Raw genomic sequence first — 12230 nt, forward strand, 5'->3', positions numbered from 1 at the left:
TTTATGCATAGACACCATGCTGACCATCGCTAGAAACGTCCACAAGGCTCTTCTTCCTTCATGGAACTGCACACGAACCATGTCTTCGTTCATCAGGAAGCCACACAGGAATGGCTTCCAACTGGATGATGCACTCAGAGCCCTCTCCAGGAGGACCTATGCGTCCGGGGCCCCCAAAGGCACGGCCATTGGGATCGACCTGGGCACCACCAACTCCTGCGTGGCCATCATGGAGGGCAAACAGGCCAAGGTGCTGTCTATTGTGTCTACAAGATAAAAGGCAAAATGGGTGTTTTACGCCTAGTAAGTAATTGACCCATATATATAGCTGATATATCGCTTTCATATATTCACTGCTTTTATGCATAGACACCATGCTGACCATCGCTAGAAACGTCCACAAGGCTCTTCTTCCTTCATGGAACTGCACACGAACCATGTCTTCGTTCATCAGGAAGCCACAAGGTTCTTCTTCCTTCATGGAACTGCACACAAACCATGTCTTCGTTCATCAGGAAGCCACACAGGAATGGCTTCCAACTGGACGATGCACTCCCTCTCCAGGAGGACCTATGCGTCCGGGGCCCCCAAAGGCACGGTCATTGGGATCGACCTGGGCACCACCAACTCCTGTGTGGCCGTCATGGAGGGCAAACAGGCCAAGGTGCTGCAAAATGGGTGTTTTACGCCTAGTAAGTAATTGACCCATATATATAGCTGATATATCGCTTTCATATATTCACTGCTTTTATGCATAGACACCATGCTGACCATCGCTAGAAACGTCCACAAGGCTCTTCTTCCTTCATGGAACTGCACAGGAACCATGTCTTCGTTCATCAGGAAGCCACAAGGCTCTTCTTCCTTCATGGAACTGCACACGAACCATGTCTTCGTTCATCAGGAAGCAACACAGGAATGGCTTCCAACTGGACGATGCACTCCCTCTCCAGGAGGACCTATGCGTCCGGGGCCCCCAAAGGCACGGTCATTGGGATCGACCTGGGCACCACCAACTCCTGTGTGGCCGTCATGGAGGGCAAACAGGCCAAGGTGCTGCAAAATGGGTGTTTTACGCCTAGTAAGTAATTGACCCATATATATAGCTGATATATCGCTTTCATATATTCACTGCTTTTATGCATAGACACCATGCTGACCATCGCAAGAAACGTCCACAAGGCTCTTCTTCCTTCATGGAACTGCACACGAACCATGTCTTCGTTCATCAGGAAGCCACAAGGCTCCTCTTCCTTCATGGATCTGCACACGAACCATGTCTTCGTTCATCAGGAAGCCACACAGGAATGGCTTCCAACTGGACGATGCACTCCCTCTCCAGGAGGACCTATGCGTCCGGGGCCCCCAAAGGCACGGTCATTGGGATCGACCTGGGCACCACCAACTCCTGTGTGGCCGTCATGGAGGGCAAACAGGCCAAGGTGCTGCAAAATGGTTGTTTTACGCCTAGTAAGTAATTGACCCATATATATAGCTGATATATCGCTTTCATATATTCACTGCTTTTATGCATAGACACCATGCTGACCATCGCTAGAAACGTCCACAAGGCTCTTCTTCCTTCATGGAACTGCACACGAACCATGTCTTCGTTCATCAGGAAGCCACACAGGAATGGCTTCCAACTGGATGATGCACTCAGAGCCCTCTCCAGGAGGACCTATGCGTCCGGGGCCCCCAAAGGCACGGCCATTGGGATCGACCTGGGCACCACCAACTCCTGCGTGGCCATCATGGAGGGCAAACAGGCCAAGGTGCTGTCTATTGTGTCTACAAGATAAAAGGCAAAATGGGTGTTTTACGCCTAGTAAGTAATTGACCCATATATATAGCTGATATATCGCTTTCATATATTCACTGCTTTTATGCATAGACACCATGCTGACCATCGCTAGAAACGTCCACAAGGCTCTTCTTCCTTCATGGAACTGCACACGAACCATGTCTTCGTTCATCAGGAAGCCACAAGGTTCTTCTTCCTTCATGGAACTGCACACAAACCATGTCTTCGTTCATCAGGAAGCCACACAGGAATGGCTTCCAACTGGACGATGCACTCCCTCTCCAGGAGGACCTATGCGTCCGGGGCCCCCAAAGGCACGGTCATTGGGATCGACCTGGGCACCACCAACTCCTGTGTGGCCGTCATGGAGGGCAAACAGGCCAAGGTGCTGCAAAATGGGTGTTTTACGCCTAGTAAGTAATTGACCCATATATATAGCTGATATATCGCTTTCATATATTCACTGCTTTTATGCATAGACACCATGCTGACCATCGCTAGAAACGTCCACAAGGCTCTTCTTCCTTCATGGAACTGCACAGGAACCATGTCTTCGTTCATCAGGAAGCCACAAGGCTCTTCTTCCTTCATGGAACTGCACACGAACCATGTCTTCGTTCATCAGGAAGCAACACAGGAATGGCTTCCAACTGGACGATGCACTCCCTCTCCAGGAGGACCTATGCGTCCGGGGCCCCCAAAGGCACGGTCATTGGGATCGACCTGGGCACCACCAACTCCTGTGTGGCCGTCATGGAGGGCAAACAGGCCAAGGTGCTGCAAAATGGGTGTTTTACGCCTAGTAAGTAATTGACCCATATATATAGCTGATATATCGCTTTCATATATTCACTGCTTTTATGCATAGACACCATGCTGACCATCGCTAGAAACGTCCACAAGGCTCTTCTTCCTTCATGGAACTGCACACGAACCATGTCTTCGTTCATCAGGAAGCCACAAGGCTCCTCTTCCTTCATGGAACTGCACACGAACCATGTCTTCGTTCATCAGGAAGCCACACAGGAATGGCTTCCAACTGGACGATGCACTCCCTCTCCAGGAGGACCTATGCGTCCGGGGCCCCCAAAGGCACGGTCATTGGGATCGACCTGGGCACCACCAACTCCTGTGTGGCCGTCATGGAGGGCAAACAGGCCAAGGTGCTGCAAAATGGTTGTTTTACGCCTAGTAAGTAATTGACCCATATATATAGCTGATATATCGCTTTCATATATTCACTGCTTTTATGCATAGACACCATGCTGACCATCGCTAGAAACGTCCACAAGGCTCTTCTTCCTTCATGGAACTGCACACGAACCATGTCTTCGTTCATCAGGAAGCCACACAGGAATGGCTTCCAACTGGATGATGCACTCAGAGCCCTCTCCAGGAGGACCTATGCGTCCGGGGCCCCCAAAGGCACGGCCATTGGGATCGACCTGGGCACCACCAACTCCTGCGTGGCCATCATGGAGGGCAAACAGGCCAAGGTGCTGTCTATTGTGTCTACAAGATAAAAGGCAAAATGGGTGTTTTACGCCTAGTAAGTAATTGACCCATATATATAGCTGATATATCGCTTTCATATATTCACTGCTTTTATGCATAGACACCATGCTGACCATCGCTAGAAACGTCCACAAGGCTCTTCTTCCTTCATGGAACTGCACACGAACCATGTCTTCGTTCATCAGGAAGCCACAAGGTTCTTCTTCCTTCATGGAACTGCACACAAACCATGTCTTCGTTCATCAGGAAGCCACACAGGAATGGCTTCCAACTGGACGATGCACTCCCTCTCCAGGAGGACCTATGCGTCCGGGGCCCCCAAAGGCACGGTCATTGGGATCGACCTGGGCACCACCAACTCCTGTGTGGCCGTCATGGAGGGCAAACAGGCCAAGGTGCTGCAAAATGGGTGTTTTACGCCTAGTAAGTAATTGACCCATATATATAGCTGATATATCGCTTTCATATATTCACTGCTTTTATGCATAGACACCATGCTGACCATCGCTAGAAACGTCCACAAGGCTCTTCTTCCTTCATGGAACTGCACAGGAACCATGTCTTCGTTCATCAGGAAGCCACAAGGCTCTTCTTCCTTCATGGAACTGCACACGAACCATGTCTTCGTTCATCAGGAAGCAACACAGGAATGGCTTCCAACTGGACGATGCACTCCCTCTCCAGGAGGACCTATGCGTCCGGGGCCCCCAAAGGCACGGTCATTGGGATCGACCTGGGCACCACCAACTCCTGTGTGGCCGTCATGGAGGGCAAACAGGCCAAGGTGCTGCAAAATGGGTGTTTTACGCCTAGTAAGTAATTGACCCATATATATAGCTGATATATCGCTTTCATATATTCACTGCTTTTATGCATAGACACCATGCTGACCATCGCAAGAAACGTCCACAAGGCTCTTCTTCCTTCATGGAACTGCACACGAACCATGTCTTCGTTCATCAGGAAGCCACAAGGCTCCTCTTCCTTCATGGATCTGCACACGAACCATGTCTTCGTTCATCAGGAAGCCACACAGGAATGGCTTCCAACTGGACGATGCACTCCCTCTCCAGGAGGACCTATGCGTCCGGGGCCCCCAAAGGCACGGTCATTGGGATCGACCTGGGCACCACCAACTCCTGTGTGGCCGTCATGGAGGGCAAACAGGCCAAGGTGCTGCAAAATGGTTGTTTTACGCCTAGTAAGTAATTGACCCATATATATAGCTGATATATCGCTTTCATATATTCACTGCTTTTATGCATAGACACCATGCTGACCATCGCTAGAAACGTCCACAAGGCTCTTCTTCCTTCATGGAACTGCACACGAACCATGTCTTCGTTCATCAGGAAGCCACACAGGAATGGCTTCCAACTGGATGATGCACTCAGAGCCCTCTCCAGGAGGACCTATGCGTCCGGGGCCCCCAAAGGCACGGCCATTGGGATCGACCTGGGCACCACCAACTCCTGCGTGGCCATCATGGAGGGCAAACAGGCCAAGGTGCTGTCTATTGTGTCTACAAGATAAAAGGCAAAATGGGTGTTTTACGCCTAGTAAGTAATTGACCCATATATATAGCTGATATATCGCTTTCATATATTCACTGCTTTTATGCATAGACACCATGCTGACCATCGCTAGAAACGTCCACAAGGCTCTTCTTCCTTCATGGAACTGCACACGAACCATGTCTTCGTTCATCAGGAAGCCACAAGGTTCTTCTTCCTTCATGGAACTGCACACAAACCATGTCTTCGTTCATCAGGAAGCCACACAGGAATGGCTTCCAACTGGACGATGCACTCCCTCTCCAGGAGGACCTATGCGTCCGGGGCCCCCAAAGGCACGGTCATTGGGATCGACCTGGGCACCACCAACTCCTGTGTGGCCGTCATGGAGGGCAAACAGGCCAAGGTGCTGCAAAATGGGTGTTTTACGCCTAGTAAGTAATTGACCCATATATATAGCTGATATATCGCTTTCATATATTCACTGCTTTTATGCATAGACACCATGCTGACCATCGCTAGAAACGTCCACAAGGCTCTTCTTCCTTCATGGAACTGCACAGGAACCATGTCTTCGTTCATCAGGAAGCCACAAGGCTCTTCTTCCTTCATGGAACTGCACACGAACCATGTCTTCGTTCATCAGGAAGCAACACAGGAATGGCTTCCAACTGGACGATGCACTCCCTCTCCAGGAGGACCTATGCGTCCGGGGCCCCCAAAGGCACGGTCATTGGGATCGACCTGGGCACCACCAACTCCTGTGTGGCCGTCATGGAGGGCAAACAGGCCAAGGTGCTGCAAAATGGGTGTTTTATGCCTAGTAAGTTTTGAGGTCTGGGCGAACCTCCATGCATGTTCATGCGCATCCTCCAATAAGGCACATTTTATTTGTTTTATTTTGAGTGTTGTTGGCGTAGCCGTAGATAGTTCTATGCAGGCAGGTGATTCTGGATGTACAAAAGGCAGGCTGTGCAACAGTGGGCGAGTGGGATATTCGCCATTCAATTCAAAATGTATTTTGCTGAAGGGCCTTATATATAGTGGCCACTGCGGACATTTTTCTTTTCTTTTTTACCACCAAATGGGATCCCCCATTGTGTTAAATTCTGGTTTCCTCTTCTAGAGACCTTTCCTCGGCTCTAGAGAACTATATAGTATTTACCGTTGAAGGTCTGGAATGTTTGAAGTGCTCTGGAAATGTATTTGGCCATGCAATGTTTTTCGGCTATCAATTTTGTTTAATCAAAAACATTATAAAAACCCCACCACTCTAGGGGTCCACAGCCATACATATCCTTGGCACTAAAGTTTGAGAACTATACTGAAGGCATTGGTAGAATCAGGACAGCACAATTAGACAACTGGAAGCACCTGCCAGTGACTCAGCCCTGGCACTGCTCTGATTCACTCCCCACTGCAATCGTGAGTTTACCAAAAAACTAATGCTAATACATAGATTTCATGGATTTAATTTGGGAAGAGTGAAAAAGATGTCTTAGTCACTCTCATGACATGCACTTCATTCAGAATGACTCATTTTAAAGTAGAATTTAAACTCAGGAGTCAATCAGAAAAATAACTAAAAGTGACTGGATATGTCAGCCAAAATGGAAGAGAAAAGAAAGGAGAGGAGCTAGGCAAGTCCCACATAGGACCATTCTAACCACTCTCCTCAACTAAAAACTACTAAACTAAAAATCACATGAGTGTAAGAGGACAATGAGGACATGCCGCTGTTCTGTGCTGCATGACTGACTGAGTGAGAATTTGAGAAAGCAGGAGTGTGGTACTGGAAGGCTTTTTATAGAGGTGTTGGGCGGGGCAACACCTGCAATCAGGAATGAACAGAAGGTGTGCAGCCTAATGAGCAGCACAAGCTAGTTAACCCATAGCATGATCTGTCAGTTGCAATGTTTACAAGTTTCAAAGGGTTAGTTTTGTATTTGTTTCTCCGGCTTGGAGTATACTATAGCACTGAACCACATACACTAAGAAAGGCCTTTCAAAGACGCATCCGATGTCATGAGTGTGATTTCGTATGGACTTGTACAACTTTGTCGAAAATTCAACAAAGGCCACAATCACATGGTCAGAACGTGACCAAAAGTAATATTTCTCTGCGTAACACTACTAACCATAGGGTTAGCTTATTTAAAATGAAAGGTCTGAAACACGTGCTTCTAAAGGTGCAAGCAACATATTTCTCCGACATTTGGTTCAAGAGATAATGGTCTTTGTTTAATGGGAATAGTTTTTTCAATGTCCACAAGTCTCACTGTTCCTAAACCCCCAAACAGGTGTCTGCGAACAACCTTTATATTGGGTATTTTGGCCTCTGACCACTAGAAGTGGGTGAAATTTGGATTTAAATTTATTAAAAAAGAACAGTGACTGTAGTTCCGCCCAGGAGGGAGTGGATAAACATGGGATGGTAAACATAAATCACACCTGAGTGAAGTGAGGGGCGCTCTTATCATTATACATCATCATACATTTATGTGATGTGATTTATGTGATGTGTTAGCTCAGGGGTGCCCAACCAGTCGACCGCGTGAGGATTGCCAGTCGACCACGAGATGATTTCGGGAAAAAGAAAAAAAAAGCGAGCTGGATAGCTTGAGCCCTCCATAATACACTGCTACCGAAAATAGCAGATCTACAACCTCTCTACAAGTGCATTATGCATTGCATCAGTCAGGTTGTTCGCTTGTACATCTGTTCTGCAACCAGCGCCTACAACCCAGACTTTGAGAAACTAACCTCCTCTTCCCAGTGCCAGCGTTCCCACTAAGGTAGACTGACATTATTAAAATAACAACAACAAAAAAGAACCTACAAAAAAAAGAGAGACTTTGAACATCAGTGACTGTTGACTTTTGATTGATGGAAAAATGTAATATTACAATTTGCATAAAAGTACAGGTCAATACAAAGTGCTGAGAGCACAAAAAAAACACACAAGTTGTCTGTTGGATGAATGTGTTGTCAGTATGTATGGCAGAGTTCAATAAATGTGGAGTCCCAAATGAGAAGTTGCAATGTTTTCATTCTTGTAATTCCGACCTTACAATGACTATTAATATTTTCTGTTGGTCATGTGCATATTGAATGGGTTATTACGGTACATTTTGGGCTGGTAGCCCTCGGCTGGTGGCAAATTTGAAAGTAGATCTTGGGTCAAAAAAGGTTGGGCACCCCTGTGTTAGCTGATTTGCTCGTTTTTTTTTGCTTTGTACATATGACGTAATTTTTCCCTTCATTGTCAATGGCATTTAAAGTTTGTGTTGCCACAAATTTACGTCATATATACAAATTTCTTCTTTCATTGTCATTTGCAAATATGAGACTTGTGGGGACAAAAGCTGTATATAGGAGGGGCTAAAAAAAGTCACACCCGTGTGAAGTGTATCATCATACATCATCTCATTCCGGCCAAATCCCAATTTGCGCCATCACTTTAGTTTTGTTTGTGTTTACACAATATGTGTTTAGACAAACACTCAAAACTGGCCATTCATTGTCAATGGCATTCAATGTTTGTGTTAGTACACTGTGTACTAACTGTGTTACAATTTACAATACAATTTAGGCATTTAGCAGACGCTCTTAATCCAGAGCGACTTACATTAAGCAAGAACAAAAAGCATGGGAATACATCACATATATAAAAAGCATTTGTCAAGAAACATTCGTAAGCTAAGAACGTAACTAGAACATATCTATATAATGACACTATACATATAAACTATACATATATATTATACTATGCTGTACTGTTATTGTGCTGTCTACATGACATGCTATAAGTCTGTTTCAAATGCTATCTAAGTCTAAAAAGTGCTGTCTAAGGCGGTAGGGTAAGTGCTATGGGCCATGGTGGAGTCTGAAAAGGTGGGTTTTCAAACTACGGCGGAAGATCGGGAGTGATGCTGCAGTTCTGATTGCAACGGGAAGTGCATTCCACAGTTTTGGGGCCAGAAGGGAGAAGAGTTTGGGACGTGTTGAGCGTTGTCCCGGCGTTCTTAGTGAGGGTACTTCCAGCTTCCCTGCGTTGGCTGATCTGAGTGCGCGGGAGGGTTTGTAGGGTTCAATCATGCTTGCAAGATATGGGGGAGCCATACCTTTGGTTGCTTTAAATGCCAGCATCAGAGTTTTGTATTCTGTGCGGGCAGCGACCGGGAGCCAGTGCAGGGAGCGGAGCAGGGGGGAGACATGTAAGAATTTTGGCTGGTTGAAGACCAAGCGAGCTGCGGCATTTTGGATCAGTTGGAGAGGCTTAAGTGCACATGCCGGTAGGCCAGTGAGGAGGGAGTTACAAGACTGTTGTCTGGATTAGGAGCTGGGCTGATTCCTGGGTGAGGAAAGGTCTAATTCGTCGTATGTTATAGAGTGTGAACCTACAGGATCGAGTGACAGCTGTGATGTGAGTTTTGAACGAGAGCTGACTGTCCAGGACTACACCAAGGTTCCTGGCTGTTGGGACAGACGTTACCAGGGCGTTGTCTACGGAAATAGTTAGCTCCGGCATAGGGCAGGACTTAGCTGGGAAGAAGAGAAGCTCAGTCTTGTCTGGGTTCAGCTTGAGGTGGTTGGAGGACATCCACTGTGAGATGTCAGCCAGGCATGCAGTGATGCGCTCTTCCACCTGGGTGGCAGAGGGGGTGAAGGATAGAAACACACACAGTGTTAGTACACTGTTCCAAGTGGTGTCACCTTTGCTTGTCAACCCGGTTGAGATTGAGAACCACTGTCCTATGTGACCAGCCTGTGACATCATCTATGACAGTCATCTATGACATATCTATGAGGCACGCACATTACAGTACTAGAAGCCTTCAGAATGGTGAAGTTTGCGCTGCAGTTCAGAGCCACCCTGGAGAGCATCACAAATGTGCGACCGTTGGGAGAGGATTTCCGCTGGTTTCTCAAACTGAAATGCGGAAACTGTGGGGAAGTTCCAAATAAATGGCAATATTTAACCCTTGCTGAAAGCACACCACTAAAAGGAGGCAGAGGCAGTGCCAGCATGGTGCAGAAGTGTAAACTTTGTGCCAGGGAGTATTCTATCGATATCCTGGGAGATACTATCACGCCTTACAATGCGGAGGACAACGAGAGATTCAAGACAATAGTGCAGTTTGAGTGTCGAGGTCTGGAGCCAGTTGACTTCCAGCCTCAGGCTGGCTTTGCTGCACAAGGAACAGATTCTGGGACATTGTTTCCTGAGATCACCTTGCTAGAGAAAGACTGGAACGATTATGATGAGAAGGTCAGCGAGCCTGTGGGGATATATGAGGTTACACACAAGTTCATCAAGTGCTGACGGCCTCCTACAATGCAGTTACTGGACAAGGACCTGCAGTCAGTGACCAAACATCCATGGACTTTCTCACTGGCCCTAAGGCAGTGTGGTTCAACTCTAAGTGGCTTCGGCCAACAGGATTGGATATCAATAATCATGTCATATAATATAATAGTAAATGACAGTTTCTGCCATGGATAAAAGAAAATACTGCGCTGCATTTTTTATAGACTATAGACCTGTACGTGCCCGTCGCAGTCAGCCACCGGCATACTTGGAAACGATGCAACTTGGGAACCTAATGATATACGTTGTCATAGCACCCGTTTTAACTGGACTTTGATACAGTGGATTATGCACTCCTCTTATCTTACACAGAAATGGGTTTAATGGAAATACCTGCAAGTGTTTTCAGAGCTACCTGGCTGGGAGATCTCAATGTGTAAAAGCTGGGAGAGACCAGTCAGGGTTCTTACCCATCTTAAAAGGTGTCCCACAAGCATCGATCCTGGGCCCTGTTCTATTTACCCTATATATTAATAACATTGCTTCTATGGGCTGCTTCTATGGGCTGCCAAGCCCATTTCTATGCAGATGACACCATTATTTACTGCATTGCTGATTATGTCCAGCTTGCAACAGATCATTTGCAGCATTCATTTAATGCACTTCAAGATGCACTCAGAGAGCTAAAGCTTGTACTAAATGCTGGAAAAACTAAATTCATGGTATTCTCCAGGGCCAATGGTATTGATTATAACAACTTATATCACTACCTCAATTGGATCAAACATAGAAAGGGTTGCTGAATACAAATACCTTGGAATATGGCTTGATGACAAATTTACATTTAAATACCATATTGACAATCTTGTCTGTAAACTAAGGCAAAAATGTGGCTTTTTCTACCAGAACAGAGCTAGTTTCCCAATTCCATGTAGTAGGAAAAGAGTTATTGAAGCAGTCTTTCTTTCTGTATTGGACTATGGAGATGTCATCTATAGAAAAGCTGCTCCTTCTGTCCTCAAGCCCTTGGATGCAGTTTATCACTCTGCTCTGCGATTTACATCTGAACCTTATAGACCTCATCAATGCGTCCTATATGACAGAGTGGGCTGGCCTTCCTTGGCCGACAGGCAAAATAAACATTGGTATTTATTTTTAAAGCAATTGGGACAATTGGGACTTTACCGTTGTATATTAAAGCTCTGCTGGATTGGAATCCTGTAACATATAGGGCACGCTCCAGTCACTGGCTTACACTAATAAAGGTTCCAAATGTAAACACAGAACTGGGGAAAACAGACTTTTGTTTTAGTGCCCCAAACACGTGGAATGACTTACAGCTTAAATTAACGATCTGCTCTCCCATTACACACGGTCAATTTAAATCTTTGATTGCAGACTTACCCCCAAGTGTCTGCAACTGTTTTAAACATGCATTAGATCACACAATGTTGCTGTTCTGTTTTTGTTGTTTTACTGTACTCGAGATACTGTACTGTATCTCGAGTTTCTCGACGACACTGCACATGAGGGAAACCTCAATGTCTCTCGAGAATTAATAAAGGTTTGAATGAAATGAATGAAACTTATTCTCCATAATAGGTTGTTAATGGTATAGTCAGATATTATGCCAATTATGAAAATTGCTCAACATATGCAAGTTAGCATCCGGCAGTTTCTACATGCTGGGGACCCATACTCAACATTTCTAACATAAGACTTTGGTGTACTCATGCCTGGGTTCACATTCTGGCAAGTGGACTATGATGGTTTATATTACCAAATAAACCTCCAAAAATATTGAGGATTTTACGCCATATCAGTTCTGACTTTTGGCCATTATGTCTGTATATATAATCTAATTCTAAATCATATACAGTAAAAGACATTTCAGCTCACTTTTGACCATAGCCAAGGTAATTCGTTACTAGTACTTTATTTGTTACGCACAAGTCCTGGACCTGGTTGGAGGGGCCCGGACAGGAGTCAACCCACAGAGCCTTGTCATTCCACGCACCAGACCTCCCAGGATAGATAGGGAACCTACCGGATTTCAGATTCGGACCCTGTCATATAAGTGCCTCCA

At 46.0% G+C, this 12230-nt stretch overlaps 1 protein-coding gene across 1 annotated transcript; it reads left to right on the forward strand.

Annotated features, from left to right (window-relative positions):
* Nucleotides 1-9676: 9676 nt before the first annotated feature.
* LOC306938162 (CXXC motif containing zinc binding protein-like) lies at nt 9677-10249 on the forward strand (the record flags this gene model as incomplete). The annotated part of the gene is made up of 1 exon (XM_079522191.1): nt 9677-10249. One exon carries the CDS (start codon nt 9677-9679, stop codon nt 10157-10159), a length of 483 nt encoding a protein of 160 aa, XP_079378317.1. The 3' UTR covers nt 10160-10249.
* Nucleotides 10250-12230: the final 1981 nt, after the last annotated feature.

This window comes from Electrona antarctica (assembly GCF_951216825.1).
Source record: "Electrona antarctica genome assembly, chromosome: 15".
Classification (NCBI taxonomy): domain Eukaryota; kingdom Metazoa; phylum Chordata; class Actinopteri; order Myctophiformes; family Myctophidae; genus Electrona; species Electrona antarctica.